The sequence below is a fragment of the Epinephelus fuscoguttatus genome, linkage group LG7 (assembly GCF_011397635.1).
Source record: "Epinephelus fuscoguttatus linkage group LG7, E.fuscoguttatus.final_Chr_v1".
Lineage (NCBI taxonomy): Eukaryota > Metazoa > Chordata > Actinopteri > Perciformes > Serranidae > Epinephelus > Epinephelus fuscoguttatus.
In genome coordinates this window covers 41,364,965-41,384,107 of record NC_064758.1, presented here as the reverse complement: position 1 = coordinate 41,384,107, position 19,143 = coordinate 41,364,965, and the positions used below count along the sequence as shown (strand labels likewise).

Sequence of the window (19,143 nt, the reverse complement as noted above, 5' to 3'; positions counted from 1 at the left end):
TATTTCAGACGACATGCTATACTATGACATTTTTCATCATTTTGGACGACATGCTATACTATGACATTTTTTCATTATTTCAGACGACATGCTATACTATGACATTTTTCATCATTTTGGACGACATGCTATACTATGACATTTTTTCATGATTTCGGACGACATGCTATACTATGACATTTTTCCATGATTTCAGACGACATGCTATACTATGATGTTTTTTCATGGTTTTGGTTATCATGCTATACTATGACGTTTTTCCATAATTTCGGTCAACATGCTATACTATGACGTTTTTTCATGATTTCAGTCAACATGCTATACTATGATGTTTTTCCATAATTTCGGTCAACATGCTATACTATGACGTTTTTTCATGATTTCAGTCAACATGCTATACTATGACGTTTTTCCATAATTTTGGACAACATGCTATACTAGGATGTTTTTTCATGATTTCGGATGACATGCCATATATGACGTTTTTTTCATGACTTCTGTCAACATGCTATACTATGACGTTTTTCCATAATTTCAGATGACATGCTATACTATGACATTTGTTCATGATTTTCGACGACATGCTGTACTATGACGTTTTTTCATGATTTCTTCGACATGTCATACTATGACTTTTTGTTTTGGTTATCATGCTATACTATACTTCCATAATTTGTTTGCATACTATATTTTTTGACATCAACATGCTATACTATGATGTTTTTGCATTTTTTCAACATACTATACTGTCTTTTTTAGCCAGTGTTTCGACATACTATACTTTGCCTTGGTTTGCACCTGTTTTGTACTATGACTTCTTTTTCATGATTTCGGATGACGTGTTTTTTATGACCTTTTTTTCATGACTTCTGTCAACATGCTGTACTGTGACGTTTGTTCATGATTTTCGACGACATGCTATACTATTAAATTTTTTTCATAATTTTGGACAACATGCTGGTTCAATGACTATCAACTCAGTGGTGTGTCATTTAGGACAGATGAGCACATGCAGGAGGTTCCATATCAACACTTTATTCTAAGACAGTTTGAGCTGGTTTGTCTAAGAACAGAAGAGAATAATAGAGAGTTTTTCACTAGACATCATGTTTCCTGATTTGGAATAATTAATAATCCAACAAAGGAAATTCAACTTCAAACAGAACAGCTATAAACCTTCAAAATCAGGAAAAAACTGAAACTTAATCACATAACAAATAAGAATGCTTCTAAGGTAACTATAAATGCATTTAAATCAAAGAAAACTCACATGTCATATACTCAGTTCAAACAATTCAAAGTAACTCAGTGGTGTGTCATTTAGGACAGATGAGCACATGCAGGAGGTTCCATATCAACACTTTATTCTAAGACAGTTTGAGCTGGTTTGTCTAAGAACAGAAGAGAATAATAGAGAGTTTTTCACTAGACATCATGTTTCCTGATTTGGAATAATTAATAATCCAACAAAGGAAATTAAACTTCAAACATAACAGCTATAAACCTTCAAAATCACAAACACTGAAACTTACATCTCATAAACAAATATGACTTTTGTATTAATCAAAACTAGCTGATGACATTTATATAACTATACTATGATGAGGTTTTTTTTTTTTATTACATACTGCCACATATAAGACATTGTTGAAGGCTGTACTATACAAATACATCTTTGTGACGTACTAAACTATGACTTTTTTTGTATTACATACTACACTGACATTTATATGACACACTATACTATGACAGTTTTTTTTTTTATTACATACTGCACAAAGACATTGTTGAAGGCTGTGACGACCCTCCTCCCATACTCTTTGTGGTTCTCCTTTGTTGTGTTGCAGGAGCTGAGAGGAGGATCTATGGCTGATTGATCCACACCTGGGCCCAGTGTGTTCTCCAGCATAAACTCCTCGCTCTTTGGTCAGTCTCGCCATCTCTCGGCCTGTCGACAGCTCTGGGTTTCCTTCTTTATTTTCCACACATGCTGCCAGGCACCCACACATGCACTTCATTACTGATTACTGACTGCACACATGTTGTTAAACTTATGTTTTGTAAATGTATGACCATTATTGTCAGCCAGCTTGTTTGTCTCCCGTCCTTGTCATAGTCTTTGAGCCGGGCTGTGACAAGGCAAATTATACTATGGCATTTTTATGAATAGTTTTACTATTTTATAGTATGACATTTTTTATTACACACTGTAAGATAACATTTTTATAACATACCACACTAAGACAATTTTATTACATTCTAAATCCTGACATTTTGCATGGCATGTTATACTTTCTTATTGTTATGCTATGTAATATAATGATTTTTTTAACATACGCTACTATGACATTTTTTGTGGCATATGTTACGATGATATTTTTCATGGCATATTTTTAACTATGACCATTTTCTATACTCTATGAATTGTTATACCATATGATACAACGACGTTTTTACCACATACAATAGTACATTTTTTGGACTGGCTACCAATGGGATGGTATTTTCTGTAAAGTATTTGAGGCTGCATTGAGTCCAGACTGATACAGAGGGCGACACAGAATGTTGAGCTCACATCATGAGGATGGTTGTACCAGGATACTCGACTATGACATTTTTATGACATACTGTATTTTTTTGTCATACTATTACTGTTTTTTATGACATGTTCAACATGCTGTGGGTTTGTGTATAATTGTTATTATTCATTTATTTATTTTTGTTTCCTTTGCAAAGCAGCCTTGAGTACCTTGAAAGATGCTTTATTAATCTAAGTTATTATTATTATTATTATTATTATTATTATTTTATTATAGAATGATTATTATACCTTGTATTATTACACTCTGTTTTTCATTTTTATTATTTTATTTTTTTATGGATTTTTATGACAGATTACACTATGACACTTATGATTTTTTTTTACTTGCCTTACTTTACTATCACATTTTTCATGCTATACCACATGTCATATATTTTAAATACTATTTTTCATTACATACTGTTATATGACTTTTCAGGGCATGTTTGACATTTTGTAAGTGTTTTTTTCGCATACTGTTTTACCACCCTGATTCCAAAAAAGTTAAGACACTGTGTCAAACATAACTAAAAACAGAATGCAATGACTTGCAAAACTTTTTTTTTTTTTACCTATAGTCAATTGAAAACAGTACAGAGACAAAATAATTAATGTTCAAAATGATAAACTTTTTTAAAAAATATCTGATTTTGATGGCCGCAACACATTCCAAAAATAAAGTTAGGACAGGGGCAACAAAAGACTGGGAAAGTTGTGCAATGCTCAAAAAACATCTGTTTGAAACATTCCATATTTAAACAGGTTAATTAGTAACATTAAAATGTCATCAGTGGGTATAAAGGGGCATTCTCGAAACTAAAGAGTAGCCTCATATGCGTCACCACAGGGGGCGCTGTGGAGCGAGGCACCTTCAGAAAAATCCACCTCAGAGTAGGTGAGTTTACTGGAGTCGTCTTCAGTCTGCAAGAAAACAGAAAAGTTCATCACTTACGCTGGTTTTTAAGTTTACTTGAGCATCATTTCATGTCAGCTGTTCACAGGGTTTTATCTCCAAATCTGTTGTTTAACGATGAATTGAATGTCTGTATTTGTCTCTTCAGGACTTCCTCCTCAAAGCAAGAGAAGCTCGTGGCGTTAGATTTTCTCACAAACTGTTTCCTGTTTCTTAAAAAAGCAGCACATTACTCAGAAACATAAACCAATGTACAGTTTGTTTAAGACCACATTTCTGAGGACATGTCCACACTCTCTTTCCTCTGCTGTACAATGAAGTCGTCACACAGTCAAGTTATTTTTGCAGGTGAATCCAAAGGTAACGCGGATTTTACTGACCTTGTTCTGAGAACTGGCTGCAGTGGAAAGAGTAAACTGTGGACATTTCTACAGGAGGAGATCTGCTCTGTCTGTCCTCCTCTCTGATCTCCTCACACACTCTGTTGGTCTGCAGGAAGAGGAGAGGGCTTTGTATTCATGTCAGCTGGTTTCACAAACACTAATGATGCTGAGATGTTCCACATTTACTCAAACTCACCTCTGTGACGTTAACGTACTCAGGTTCCACAGGAGCTTCTAAAAAACATGTTAGTTTGAGGATTAAGTCTGCTGCTAAAACATCTGTGTTGAATGTGTTTAGATGTCCAGTTGCCTTTGTTATGTGTGTGTGTGTGTGTGTGTGTGTGTGTTTCCTGCAGCCTCACCTTTGAGTTCTCTGGCCCTCTTCCAGTAGAATATCACCACAGCTGTGGATAATACGATGAACATGACGACCAGAGTCAGACGCACGTACAGCACCACACCTGTGGTTGTTTGAGTAGAACAACAAGTTTGTTTTAAAAAATGATAAATGAAAGTTCGGTTAAATTAAAGAACACCTTCAGGCTAAGAAATAAATTGCATTAAATGTAAATGTACACACTGGTGGAACAACATCAGCAAAATGAGCCCTGATGTCCAAACTAGCAATAAGATTCTATTTATAGACGCACTCTGCAGCCTGTGCATTCAGCTGATGAGCAGTTAGAATAAATATACCTGCAGCTGGTGTTGTGTGTTGCTGTTGAGGCTGCTTGGTGCCTTCAGAGGAGGCTGATGAAGATGTGGAGCTTAAACTCTGTGATGTCGTCAGTGTGGAGGTCGATGGTACAAATGCTGTAACAGGTGGAAGAATCCAGTTTAGGTCTGAAGAGGTTGGAGCTGTGAAACATGAAAACACAACAAATCAATCAGATACTGATCGTACAGATACAAAGAGATGTGTGGAAACATTTCATTGATACAACACAAATTCTCTGTGAATGTATCCGTGTATTTCTGATCATACAGGTGAATGCAGAAAGTGATCAATGTGTTTGGTGCAACAATATTTAAATCAGCTGTGGTGTGTGACAGTCTGAGTTTATCAGATAGTTTACAGATGAACTCTTGGTTTTTAAAGGAGCATTTATCAGAGTTCACAGTGATGAAAATATGCAGCTCTGAATATAATTGTTAACCTAAACATGTTCGATTATTTGAAACATCAGCAGCTGTCAGTGAAGAGTTCATTTCATGACTCCCAGTAGAAACTCACCATCTTTAACTCTGATCTCAAACTGGACATCTGAAGACCAAGAATCACCCAAACGACATCTGTATCGTCCTGAGTCAGACTTAGTCAGATTTCTGATGCTCACATACAGAAGTGCAGATTCATAGAAAGCTCCTCCTTTATATTCAATGCTGTATCGGCCGCTCTGAGCTGTGTCATTCTCTGTTTGAATAAGAATGTCTCCATCTTCACAGTCGTTTTTACAGAAGAACTTTGTAGTTCCAGACAAAGTGAAGCGACATCCACCTGTGATGTTTCCTCCTTCAGTTCCTGTAAGGATGGAGTTTTGTGCATTGATGAGATCAGTGTCCCACAGTGCTGCTGAAAAGATGAACAATCAATAGTTATTATCTTTACTTTACATAAGATGTTGCAGTCTGATGTGTTTCACAGTTACACAGATCATTCACAGATCTACAGAGTCATACCAAGATAAACTGTCCAGTTCAACCAGTCTGTGACTGAGGCCTAACAATTTAATACAACACAAATTTGATTTGGAGTCTTTCAACAAAGATTTCCAGAAACAGAATCATATCGTTGTGACTCTGATTTGATGTTTCACAAAGAAAAAATAAACAACTCTGTAAATGTAAAGTGCACCAGTTAGATCAAGACAAAATGCAAGGTCAGCTTTATTGATAATAATGATAATAATCTGACTGCAGGACTTTTACTTGTAACAGAGTATTTCTACACTGCAGTATTTCTACTTTTACTTGAGTACAAGCTCTAAGTTCTTCTTTCACCACTCAGTGACTCTGAACAAACTCTGATCACCAAGTTTAACCACAGAAACCAACCACATGTTGGTGGACTGATACAGGACGTGATGAAACAGAGTCACTCATGAGAAACTGTTTCCCACCTGCTGCAAAGTTTAACTGATCAGATTCAGATCAGATTTCTTTATTAAATACCCGTGGGTAGATTTGTTTTGCAGTTTTTGGAGAGCAGGCATTCAACTTAACTAATTAAATGCAGATACTCAGGACAGACAGACAGACAGCACAATAAAGTAACAATAAAGTGTGTCAGGCTACACACAAACCACAGGAAGCCTGAAGCACTTGATTGTTACTGTTTTGTGTATGTAAATATTGTCAGTGCTGTCTGTCTGTCTGTCCTGAGTATCTGCATTTAATTAGTTAAGTTGGATTAGTTAATTAGTTAACTGACTGACTGTAAATGAAGAAATAAAATAAAAGAAGACATAATGAGCAGAGAGAATGATAGAAATAAAAAGTGAATGTACTCACAGAGGAAGAAGAAGCAGATCCAAGTCTGACAGACGTTCATGTTTGAGGCTCTGATGGTTTAACGCTGCCTCTCTTTCTTCTCTTTCTTCTTCACTGGCAAACCAGGAACTTGTCACTTCTCTAAATGATGGAGCCCCTCCTCCAAACACATCACACACTCAACTCTTCTCTCCTCCCTTCTACATTACATTTGTACCATCCTATATGGAACACACTACCTATAGTGGCATATAAAAGTCTGGGCACCTCTGGTCAAAATGTAGTTCACTGTGAGTGGTTAAGTAAGTAGAAGATGACCTGATCTCCAAAAGGCAAGAAGTTAAAGATGGAACATGATTTTAAACATTTCAAGCAAGATTAGTGTTTTACTTTGTTTGTACGATTTTAGAGTGAAAAAAAAACTTTTCTTCAACATTTTAACCAAGATTAAGTTTTAATTTAAATCTTTTACGGTTTCAAAATAACAAAAAAGTTCTTGTTTGGAGGATTTTCACCCGTTCCTGCAAAAGGCTTCTAGCTCTGTGACACTCTTGGGCCGTCTTCATGCTCTGCTCTCTGAGCTCTATCCACAGATGTTTAATGATGTTTAGGTCGGGGGACTGTGAGGGCCATGGCCAAACCTTCAGCTTGCTCCTCTTGAAGTCGTCCATTGTGGATTTGGAGGTGTGTTTAGGATCATTGTCCTGTTGTAGAAGCCATCCTCTCTTCATCTTCAGCTTTTTTACAGATGCTGTGATGTTTGCTTCCAGAATGAATCCATTCCTCCCTCTACCTGTGAAATGTTCCCCGTGCCACTGGCTGCAACACGAGCCCAAAGCATCATCCATCCTCCCCTGTGTTTAACAGTTTTTTCTCCAAACATACCTTTGCTCATTGCGTCCTAAAGTTCTATTTTAACTTCATCAGTCCACAGGACTTGTTTCCAAAAAGCATCAGGCTTCTTTCGATGTTCCTTTGCAAACTTCTGATGTCGAATTTTGTGGTGAGGACACAGGAAAGGTTTTCTTCTGATGAAGGTCATATTTGTACAGGTGTGGCTGCACAGTAGAACAGTGCACCACCACTCCAGAGTCTGATGAATCCTCCTGCAGGTCTTTTGCAGTCAAACGGGAGTTTTGATTTGCCTTTCTAACAATCCTATGAGCAGCTCTCTCTGAAAGTTTTCTTGACCTCCACAGTTCCTGTTAACTGACATTTCTGAATGACATTACGAACTGAGGGAACAGCTCCCTGAAAACACTTTGCCGTCTTCTTATTGTCTTCTCCTGCTTTGTGGGCATCAGTACTTTTGGTTTTCAGAGTGATAAGCAGCTGTTTAGAGGAGCCCATGGCTGCTGATTGTTGGGACAAGGTTTCAGGAGTCAGAGTATTTATAAAGCTTTGAAATTTGTATCACCTGGCCTTTCCTAACGATGACTGTGAACAAGCCAGAGCCCTAAAAAGGTTAATAACATTTTCTTGTAGCGACTGTGCTGCCACCTCAGTGTTAACATTATCAGCATTACCATGAGGGGGCGCTGTCAAGTCAGCTGAAGATCTCGCTGGAAAAAACTGACTTCAGAGTCGTGACTTTCCTCGACTCATCTTCAGCTGCAACAAGTCTCTTATAAACTGTTTATTCTTAACGGCATCTCTTGTCTTATTTTAATGTTTTGATTTTATTTAAATGTTTAAATGTAGTTAATTTCTTTATTTATGACTGAATATAATCTGCACTGTAAAAAGCAGCTCAGGGTCCTGAAGTAAAATGTTTTGTTGCAGGATACAAACTCAGATTTATTGATTCAGTTAAACTTTCTGAATTACAAAGATTATTTTAATGAGTTGTGCTGACACAACATTAATGGTAAATACTGCCAGAAAACTCCAATGTTCAATTCAAGTTATGTTTATTATATATAAAAATATGTCAATTATTATTGACACTTTGGTATCAAAAGATCAGGAATGTAAAATTTTACAGGCCGTTGTTGTCATGATAATGAGATTCACCACCTCAACACATCAACTACAGTTTGAAAATACAGAATAAAGAAGAAAACATCATGGTTTGTCTCTACAGTCATACAGGAAGTGAACACTAGGCTCCTGGATGAAAGTCCAGGTTTGTTGGACACATCCACCACCTCTCCAGTCCACCATATAGGGACTTCTCAGCTCATACATCATTACCGGCAGCGTTTCAACCTGATGCCGTCCAGCAGCTTATCATATTGCTGCCACAGGTGCTTCCCGGCCTCATCATGAACTGATGCCACTCGTCTGTGTAGCGTACAGCCACCATAGCTGCCATCCAGCCAACTGGTGGCGTATCATAGCATGGCAAAAGGCTACATCCAGCCGTGTTGCAGACTGATGCCGTCAAGTGGCGTATCAAACCGCTGTAAAAGGTGTCTTATGTCATCAGGTGTCTGACGCCAAAATTATTCACAAATCAGCTGCATTCGACGACTTCAGAATGAGACCAGGCTGGCAACAATTCAGCTCTCTGAAATGATCAACACATTCTCATCCCAAGTCGTGACAGCTTGCTGCTTTGTCAGTGGCCTTTCACGTCTACATATTACACTCTAGGTATCCTCCTGCGTCTGCTGTTGATGCTCCTGGATGCCGCTTCCAACGCCGGGACATCAACAACAACACGTGGTTTACATTCTACATTCGTATGGGAAGTGAACACTGGGCTCCTGGATGAAAGTCCAGGGTTTGTTGGACGCAGCCACCACCTCTCCTCCACACCCTACAGGGACTTTACTGCTCCTTATATTACATCATTACTAGCAGCATTTAAACCCGACGTCATCAAGCTGTGTATCATACCATCGCATCAGACGCCATCCAGCTAACTGGCGGCGTGTTATACCACCATGAAAGGTAGGTTTTGACATCAAGTGTCTGACGTTGAAATCACACACAAAGCAGCTTTATTTGACGACTTCAGACTGAGAACAGGCTGAAATAATAAAAACAGATTTTTGTGTAAATGTTACTCCTTCACACCACCAGAGAGTAAATGTGGTGTGGACGGCGTTGAAGCTGCTGCTAAAGTGTAGTAACAGTAGAGTACAGAGGAGGTGAAGCGTCTTCAGAGTGGCTGCTGTCTGAGCTCACATCTACCCGAGGAACAGAATAAACAACCTTATCCGTATCACCACAGGGGGCGCTGTGGAGCGAGGCACCTTCAGAAAAATCCACCTCAGAGTAGATGAGTTTACTGGAGTCGTCTTCAGTCTGCAAGAAAACAGAAAAGTTCATCACTTACGCTGGTTTTTGAGTTTATTCACCTGCTTTGTCACATGAGCATCATTTCAGCGTGTGTGCTGCTTCATATCAGCTGTTCACAGGGTTTTATCTCCAAATCTATTGGTTAGTTCAGCGCCTCCAGAGACAGATGTGAGATAGTGACACACAGCTTTAGTGAAACATGTAAAGGTCAAGTTATTTTAGTGGATGTAGCCTAAAGGTGTTTCCTAAACCTAAAACCTTTTTACTTACGTTCCTCTGAGGAGTGGCTGCAGTGACAAGGCTGTATTCGTCTGAGGTTTCGACTCCGTTTGGTTTGACGTAAGAGTAAACTGTGGACATTTCTACAGGAGGAGATCTGCTCTTTCTGTCCTCCTCTCTGATCTCCTCACACACTCTGTTGGTCTGCAGGAAGAGGAGAGGGGTTTGTATTCATGTCAGCTGGTTTCACAAACACTAATGATCAATCAATCAATCAATCAATTTTATTTATAAAGCCCAATATCACAAATCACAATTTGCCTCACAGGGCTTTACAGCATACGACATCCCTCTGTCCTTATGACCCTCACAGCTGATCAGGAAAAACTCCCCAAAAAACCCTTTAACGGGGAAAAAACGGTAGAAACCTCAGGAAGAGCAACTGAGGAGGGATCCCTCTTCCAGGACGGACAGACGTGCAATAGATGTCGTACAGAACAGATCAACATAATAAATTAACAGTAATCCGTATGACACAATGAGACAGAGAGAGAGAGAGAGAGAGAGAGAGAGATGCAGGTAATGACAGTAGCTTACAACAACATTATTGAAAGTAATAATATTATAGTTATAGTTCTGGTTACTGCGGTACAATATGTTGAAAGTATGTATTAATATCTGGCAGTATACATGTGTGACAATAATCATATGTGTATAATAACAGAAGAAGTATGACTAATGACTAATGATGGCAGCAGCAGCAGCAGGAGGCATCTGGCGGGACCACGGCAGCAGCACAACCACACACGTTACGCTGTCCAGGCACCGCTGTGATATGAGTTAATCTGAGAGACAGTGGAGCACAAAGGCTCCGGAGAAGAAGCCGAGTTAGTGACATCCAGAATGGCCGAGTTAGCTAGATGCAGTAATAGAAAACGAGAGAGAGAGAGAGAGAGAGAGAAGGAGAGAAGGTGCCCGGTGTATTATAGGGGGGTCCTCCGGCAGACTAGGCCTAAGTCAGCCTAACTAGGGGCTGGTACAGGGCAAGCCTGAGCCAGCCCTAACTATAAGCTTTATCAAAGAGGAAAGTCTTAAGTCTAGTCTTAAATGTGGAGACGGTGTCTGCCTCCCGGACCGTAACAGGAAGATGATTCCACAGGAGAGGAGCCTGATAGCTGAAGGCTCTGGCTCCTGATCTACTTTTGGAGACTTTAGGGACCACGAGTAACCCTGCGTTCTCAGAGCGCAGTGTTCTGGTGGGATAATATGGCACTATGAGCTCTCTAAGATATGACGGAGCCTGACCATTTAGAGCTTTATAAGTTAACAGTAGGATTTTAAATTCAATTCTGGATTTTACAGGGAGCCAGTGCAGAGAAGCTAAAACAGGAGAAATATGATCTCGTTTCTTAGTTCCTGTTAGTACACGTGCTGCTGCATTCTGAATTAGCTGGAGAGTTTTTAAGGACTTACTAGAGCTACCTGATAATAGAGAGTTACAGTAATCCAGCCTTGAGGTAACAAAAGCGTGGACCAATTTTTCTGCATCTTTTCGGGTCAGGATAGGCCTAATTTTAGCAATATTATGCAGATGAAAAAATGCAGTCCGTGAGGTTTGCTTTAAATGAGAATTAAAAGACAAATCTTGATCAAATGTTACTCCGAGGTTTCTTACGGTAGTGCTAGAGGCCAGAGCAATGCCATCTAGAGAAACTATGTCATCAGATAAAGAGTCTCTGAGGCCAAGAACAATAACTTCAGTTTTGTCTGAATTTAACATCAGGAAATTGGTGCTCATCCAAGTTTTTATGTCTTTAAGGCAGTTATGGAGTTTAGTTAATTGATTGCTTTCTTCTGGCTTCATTGATAAATACAACTGAGTATCATCCGCATAACAATGGAAATTTATAGAGTGATTTCTAATGATGTTACCTAAGGAAGCATATATAGAGTAAACAGGATTGGTCCGAGCACAGAACCTTGTGGAACTCCAAAACAAACTTTAGTACGTAAGGATGGTTCATTGCGAACGTCAACAAACTGAAAACGATCAGATAAATAAGATTTAAACCAGCTTAGTGCAGAACCTTTTAAGCCAATTAAGTGATCCAGTCTCTGCAGTAGAGTTTGATGGTCAATTGTGTCAAACGCAGCACTAAGATCTAATAAAACAAGTACAGAGACAAGTCCTTTGTCTGAAGCAATCAGAAGGTCATTTGTAATTTTAACTAGAGCTGTCTCAGTGCTATGATGCACTCTAAATCCTGACTGAAATTCCTCAAAAAAATTATTATCCTGGAGAAAATCACACAGCTGGTCTGCGACTACTTTCTCAAGGATCTTTGACAGAAAGGGAAGATTAGATATTGGTCTATAATTGGCTAACACCTCTGGATCCAGGGTGGGCTTTTTTAGTAGAGGTTTAATTACAGCTACCTTAAAAGACTGTGGTACATAGCCTGTTAATAAGGATATATTGATCATATCTAATATATGAGTGTTAACTAAAGGAAAGACCTCCTTAAGTAGCCTAGTTGGGATGGGGTCTAAGAGACACGTTGATGATGCTGAGAAGTCCCAAAATTACTCAGACTCACCTCTGTGACATCAGCACACTCAGTTTCCACAGGAGCTGCTGAAAAACATGCAGTTCAGAGGATTAAGTCCGCTGCTAAAACATGTGGATCAGTCAGAGAGACACAGACAGCCTTTTGACACCCAAACCTCACAGGAACTAACAGGAGCTAAACTCAGGAACAGGGACGGGAATCAAGAACCGGCTCCACATTGTCCATCAGAATCATTTGCCTCTGACCTTATCAATTCCTTTTATCAATGACATTATGTTTTTCTGACAGTTGCATGAAAACAATGACATCAGCTGCGTCTACGCTGCTGGAACCTTCCAACAGGAAGGAGTCATAGAGGAGAGGAGGAAAGTGTGGGTTCACTTGACGAAAGATGACGACAGTGCTGCTTGTAATGTTTGTAAAATGATAATGTAAAGTAAGAGTGGAAACACCAGCAAAATGCTGAGACATAATTCTACGCAACACAAACCAGGCAGCATGTCTGTTACTGAGGGTAAATATAACCATACCCACCACAGAGTCTTGTCTCTGCACAAGTTTCAGATGCTCAAGTGCCTTTGTTATCTGTGTGTGTTTCCTGTAGCCTCACCTTTGGGTTTACTGGCCCTCTTCCTGCAGAACATCATCAAAGCTGCTGATAATATGATCAACATGATGAGCAGAGTCAGACCCACAAACAGCAGCGGACCTTTGGCAGCTGGAGCAGAAGAACAAGTTTGTTTTACACTTCCTGTTTCATTATAAAAATATCTGGGAGCATAACTGTCAAACTAATGGTACCATCAACTAAATATTAAAATCATTAACTGAATACATTTACACACACAAGAAAACACAGTCATGTATTTGCATAAACACAGTATATGGACACACATACACTTAAACAACAAACTAAATGTACCTGAACCTGCAGCTGGTGTTGTGTGTTGCTGTTGAGGCTGCTTGGTGCCTTCAGAGGAGGCTGATGGTACAAATGCTGTAACAGGTGGAAGAATCCAGTTTGGGTCTGAAGAGGTTGGAGCTGTGAAACATGAAAACACAACAAATCAATCAAATACTGATTGTACAGATACAAAGAGATGTGTGGAAACATTTCATTGATACAACACAAATTCTCTGTGAATGTATCCGTGTATTTCTGATCATACAGGTGAATGCAGAAAGTGATCAATGTGTTTGGTGCAACAATATTTAAATCAGCTGTGGTGTGTGACAGTCTGAGTTTATCAGATAGTTTACAGATGAACTCTTGGTTTTTAAAGGAGCATTTATCAGAGTTCACAGTGATGAAAATATGCAGCTCTGAATATAATTGTTAACCTAAACATGTTCGATTATTTGAAACATCAGCAGCTGTCAGTGAAGAGTTCATTTCATGACTCCCAGTAGAAACTCACCATCTTTAACTCTGATCTCAAACTGGATATCTGAAGACAAGATTCTGGCCAAACGACATCTGTATCGTCCTGAGTCAGACTCAGTCAGATTTCTGATGCTCACATACAGAAGTGCAGTTTCATAAAAAGCTCTTTTTTTATATTCAATGCTGTATCGGCCGCTCTGATGTGTGTCCTTTTTTGTTTTAATGAGAATGTCTCCACCTTTACAGTCGTTTTTACAGAAGAACTTTGTGGTTCCAGACCAACTGAAGGGACACACAACTGTGATGTTTCCTCCTTTAGTTACTGTACGGATGGGGTTTTGTGCATTGATGAGCTCAGTGTCCCACAGTGCTGCTGAAAAGATGAACAATCAATAGTTATTATCTTTACTTTACATAAGATGTTGCAGCCTGATGTGTTTCACAGTTACACAGATCATTCACAGATCTACAGAGTCATACCAAGATAAACTGTCCAGTTCAACAAAAAGTTTGTGCTTATCCAGGAGCTTCATGAATCTGCTTAAAAAACATCAACGGACAAGATATTGAACCTCAAACTGCTCCTGATGGCATCGCTGTGTGAATAAGTACGACTGTTAAAGTGAGTAGCAGATGGATACCAGTGTATGAGTGTGTGTGAATGGGTGAATGTGGCGTGTGTGTCCAAGTGTTTTGAGTGGTCAGAATACTAGAAAGGAAGTCTGTTCACTATCAGTTTCTGCTGGTTCTGAGTTCATCAAGAGGCTGAACTGAACACACAAAGACAGTGTGTCTGTTGCCGACTAACTCACAGCTGACGTCTGTACACTTACTGTGCAGTAACTGTTGCACAAACATTATTGAGTGAGAGGTTTGTTAATGAAGAGAAACACCTCAGGTCGACTGATTGTAACTTATTCAACTGAGGTGGCGTATTTTCCAACACTCATATTCTACTCAACTGTCTGAAGCTGCAGACAGATATCAACTCCACCAGGGGGCAGAAGGAGATAGAGAGTTTAAACAAATGCATATTTTGTTTCTTCTTTCATATCACTTTTTCTAATTTCACTTTCAGTTGTGACTGACTGAAACTGAGCATTCACACATGGTTCACACAGAACTTTATTTTTAGGCTGAACTTTGGGCAGTCATGTAAAAAATAATGCACAGCACATCCACAGTATTTTCATTTGATGAAATCATGAGGTCATAAAAATTATTATTTAATACTTTATTTGGAATAATTAAAAACTAAGAAAAAAAGCAAAACAATTCCCAATTTGGCAATCGTATCAGAATTATTCCACAACACAAGTATGAAATATAACTGTTTTAGCTAACAATAAATAATAAGAAAAAAACATTGTCAAAAGAACTTCTGTCCGAAATAGAATAGGATGAAGCAACTGCTTATCTTATCTTATCTTATCTTGTCCTATCCCAATTTTATATTACATATTACATGTTTAACTAATTATACGTAAGTGCGCTAACAAACATATTACTTTCAATTAGCGTTTCACTACTGTTCATCACTAATGTATTTCGCTAAAATGAAATTGTTTTTGTACATTTTCCGAGATTGCAAAATATTTGTACTTTTTTTTATCTTTTCCTCAAGTCCATTCCACAAAACCACTCCACAGATCAAAATGCACATACTTTTAACACTGGTCCGAGCATAATGCTGTTTAAATTTTAATTCCCCTCTTAAATAATAACCCCCTTCTCTCTCGGTGAATAGTTTTTGAATGGTGCCAGGTAGATTTTTATTATTTGCCCTATCCATTATTTGTGCAGTCTTGAATTTCACCAGATCCCTAGTCTCGCTCACCAGACCTTTCTCAAGAAAAGAAAGGTCTTGCTGGGCCAACTCTCACTTTAAGATTGGAGAAAAAAATGCCCCGGCTGCTTGTATTTCTTTCAACCAATCACAATTGTTCTTGGCGGTGCCACAGCAACGGTGCGCTTGCAAAAATATTGCCGGGGGGAAACAGGTTTTGGTGTAACATGCCCACAAAAATATCGCCTACAGGACACAAACCATGGCAGAAAAAATGGCTACATCCCCGCAAGATCAAACACCGCAAAAGTTAGTAAAGGACGTGTTGAAAACAGTTGAAAACTGCTACACAACCGGAGGTGGTAGGGCGGGACTTCAGCGGGTGGCATTCCGCCCAATGAGAGGCTGATCTTTGCAGCGAACTTCCGCCCACTCAGACTACCAGATCCCTAAACTTTAATGTGTGTAATTTTAAAAAGAGTTTATTGGTGTGTTCGTGGTATCCTACATGATTTACTAGTCTTATGGCACTTTTTTGTAGCGTGCATAATGATTGTATGGTGGTTTTGTAGTAAAATACGGTAATACAAGTGAACAATACAAAATATACATCGCTTTCTCATTTAAAATGTGTCTGGCTTTTCCCAGACACTGCTACCTTTGCTGTTCGTGGTATCCTACATGATTTACTAGTCTTATGGCACTTTTCTGTAGCGTGCATAATGATTGTATGGTGGTTTTGTAGGTGTTGCCCCAAACTTCTACACAGTAATTCAAATACGCTAATACAAGTGAACAATACAAAATATACATCGCTTTCTCATTTAAAACGTGTCTGGCTTTTCCCAGCAAACCAATGCTCCGTGCTACCTTTGCTCTAACATGTTTTATGTGGGGTTTCCAGCAGATTTTGAGGTCCAGAATCACACCCAGAAATTTCTTTTCATATACTCTTTCTATGTTAACATCATTAGTCATCAGTTTTATTTGTGTATTTATTTTACGTTTTCCAAACAACATCAGTTTGGTTTTATTCAGATTTAATGAAAGTTTATTCAAATCGAACCACGTTTGAAGTTTGCTTAGTTCAACGGTGACCACCTCCAAAAGCTGCTGTAGATTTTCCCCAGAACAGAAAATGTTTGTGTCATCCGCAAATAACACAATTTTTAAAATTTCCGAGACCTTACAAACATCATTTATATACATAGGAAACAATATGGGACCCAGAACAGACCCCTGTGGGACTCCACATGTAATATTAAGGTGTGTTGATTGGTGATCACCCATCTGCACAAATTGATTCCTGTTTACCAAATAACTTTTCAACCAGTTGAGTACAATCCCTCTAATTCCATAGTTTTCTAATTTGATGATTAATACCTGGTGATCTATGGTGTCGAATGCTTTTTTTTAAGTCTATAAATACTCCCACTGCATACTTTTTTTGGTCCAGAGAACTGGTTATTTCTTCCATTAATTCCATTAATGCCATTGATGTGGATCTTTTTGATCTGAAGCTGTACTGACTATGGAATCACGGAGGCTTGGGTTGAATATTTCACACAATGTAAAACCATATAGTCTCAATAAAGGGCTTGATTTTCCAACCTCAAAGCTACGTAAAATGAAATTAAAAAGGATGTTAGGGGTTAAACATATTGTTTCTTCTTGTGAAATAACTATTGTCTCCAATATTCTGTGATGCCAGGCCGACACATGAGGAATAAAATGTTCACAAGGAATGTCAAATTTAAAAATTGTTTATCAAAAATTCAAGTCTACAAATAATAATCACACAAATACATATTTAAAGATTTTATCGGCAAGACTGCTAACAATAGTTTACCGCTGCAGAGGTATTTAAGGAAGTCAGCAAAACAAGACGCATTAACAGACTTCAGCTTTAAAATGCTGTTAGAGAATTTAGCTGTGACCTGCAGGCTTCTCTTTTTCTATTTCAGCTCAATCTAGTCCTTTTACACACAGGTTCCTTCTTCTGTGACAAGTTTATTGAAACAGAAGTATTGGGTTGGGTTATAAGTTTTTTTAGCCACACAGAAAATCAACTAATGGCATCAAATATATTGACCAAATTAGACACCCAGAAATATGCAGAAAACAAAAAGAGCATCTATCAGTATCCAGCAGCCCTCCTTCTGTCCTCTGGAGGAAATCCACAAGCTACTGCAACAATAATGTGATGAGCATCAATCATTGTAATACTGTAACATAGATTATTCTCAGATGATATCAGTTTTAGTACTTTGTAAAAAGTTGACTGCAGGACTTTTACTTGTAACAGAGTATTTCTACACTGCAGTATTTCTACTTTTACTTGAGTACAAGCTCTAAGTTCTTCTTTCACCACTCAGTGACTCTGAACAAACTCTGATCACCAAGTTTAACCACAGAAACCAACCACATGTTGGTGGACTGATACAGGATGTGATGAAACAGAGTCACTCATGAGAAACTGTTTCCCATCTGCTGCAAAGTTTAACTGACCGACTGTAAATGAAGAAATAAAATAAAAGAAGACATAATGAGCAGAGAGAATGATAGAAATAAAAAGTGAATGTACTCACAGAGGAAGAAGAAGCAGATCAAAGTCTGACAGACGTTCATGTTTGAGGCTCTGATGGTTTAACGCTGCCTCTCTTTCTTCTCTTTCTTCTTCACTGGCAAACCAGGAACTTGTCACTTGTCTAAATGATGGAGCCCCTCCTCCAAACACATCACACACTCAACTCTTCTCTCCTCCCTTCTACATTACATTTGTACCATCCTATATGGAACACACTACCTATAGTGGCATATAAAAGTTTGGGCACCTCTGGTCAAAATGTAGTTCACTGTGAGTGGTTAAGTAAGTAGAAGATGACCTGATCTCCAAAAGGCAAGAAGTTAAAGATGGAACATGATTTTAAACATTTCAAGCAAGATCAGTGTTTTACTTTGTTTGTACGATTTTAGAGTGAAAAAAAAACATTTCTTCAACATTTTAACCAAGATTAAGTTTTAATTTAAATCTTTTACGGTTTCAAAATAACAAAAAAGTTCTTGTTTGGAGGATTTTCACCCATTCTTCCTGCAAAAGGCTTCTAGCTCTGTGACGCTCTTGGGCCGTCTTCATGCTCTGCTCTCTGAGCTCTATCCACAGATGTTTAATGATGTTTAGGTCGGGGGACTGTGAGGGCCATGGCCAAACCTTCAGCTTGCTCCTCTTGAAGTCGTCCATTGTGGATTTGGAGGTGTGTTTAGGATCATTGTCCTGTTGTAGAAGCCATCCTCTCTTCATCTTCAGCTTTTTTACAGATGCTGTGATGTTTGCTTCCAGAATGAATCCATTCCTCCCTCTACCTGTGAAATGTTCCCCGTGCCACTGGCTGCAACACAAGCCCAAAGCATCATCCATCCTCCCCCGTGTTTAACAGTTTTTTCTCCAAACATACCTTTGCTCATTGCGTCCTAAAGTTCTATTTTAACTTCATCAGTCCACAGGACTTGTTTCCAAAAAGCATCAGACTTGTTTTGATGTTCCTTTGCAAACTTCTGATGTCGAATTTTG

The 19,143-nt window shown here is 38.6% G+C and overlaps 2 protein-coding genes across 3 annotated transcripts; both read right to left on the bottom strand.

Moving 5' to 3' along the window:
• Positions 1 to 1,663: 1,663 nt before the first annotated feature.
• On the bottom strand, positions 1,664 to 8,248 carry LOC125891289 (uncharacterized). Its single transcript, XM_049580428.1, has 7 exons — positions 6,389 to 8,248; positions 5,112 to 5,447; positions 4,574 to 4,735; positions 4,240 to 4,338; positions 4,074 to 4,111; positions 3,875 to 3,983; positions 1,664 to 3,502 (listed from the first exon to the last, which is right to left on the bottom strand). The coding sequence occupies exons 1-7, from the start codon at positions 6,426 to 6,428 to the stop codon at positions 3,498 to 3,500; spliced, it is 789 nt and encodes a 262-aa protein (XP_049436385.1). The 5' UTR covers positions 6,429 to 8,248; the 3' UTR covers positions 1,664 to 3,497.
• A 55-nt stretch (positions 8,249 to 8,303) lies between these two features.
• LOC125891286 (uncharacterized) lies at positions 8,304 to 18,512 on the bottom strand. 2 transcript variants are annotated; one of them, XM_049580420.1, is made up of 7 exons: positions 18,161 to 18,512; positions 13,821 to 14,156; positions 13,325 to 13,444; positions 13,013 to 13,120; positions 12,430 to 12,467; positions 9,884 to 10,036; positions 8,304 to 9,619 (listed from the first exon to the last, which is right to left on the bottom strand). In XM_049580420.1, exons 1-7 carry the CDS (start codon positions 18,198 to 18,200, stop codon positions 9,431 to 9,433), a joined length of 984 nt encoding a protein of 327 aa, XP_049436377.1. In that variant the 5' UTR covers positions 18,201 to 18,512; the 3' UTR covers positions 8,304 to 9,430. The 2 variants fall into 2 exon arrangements, with proteins under 2 accessions (XP_049436377.1, XP_049436376.1); XM_049580419.1 differs by having other exon boundaries at positions 13,821 to 14,159; positions 18,161 to 18,239.
• Between the last annotated feature and the right edge of the window lie 631 nt (positions 18,513 to 19,143).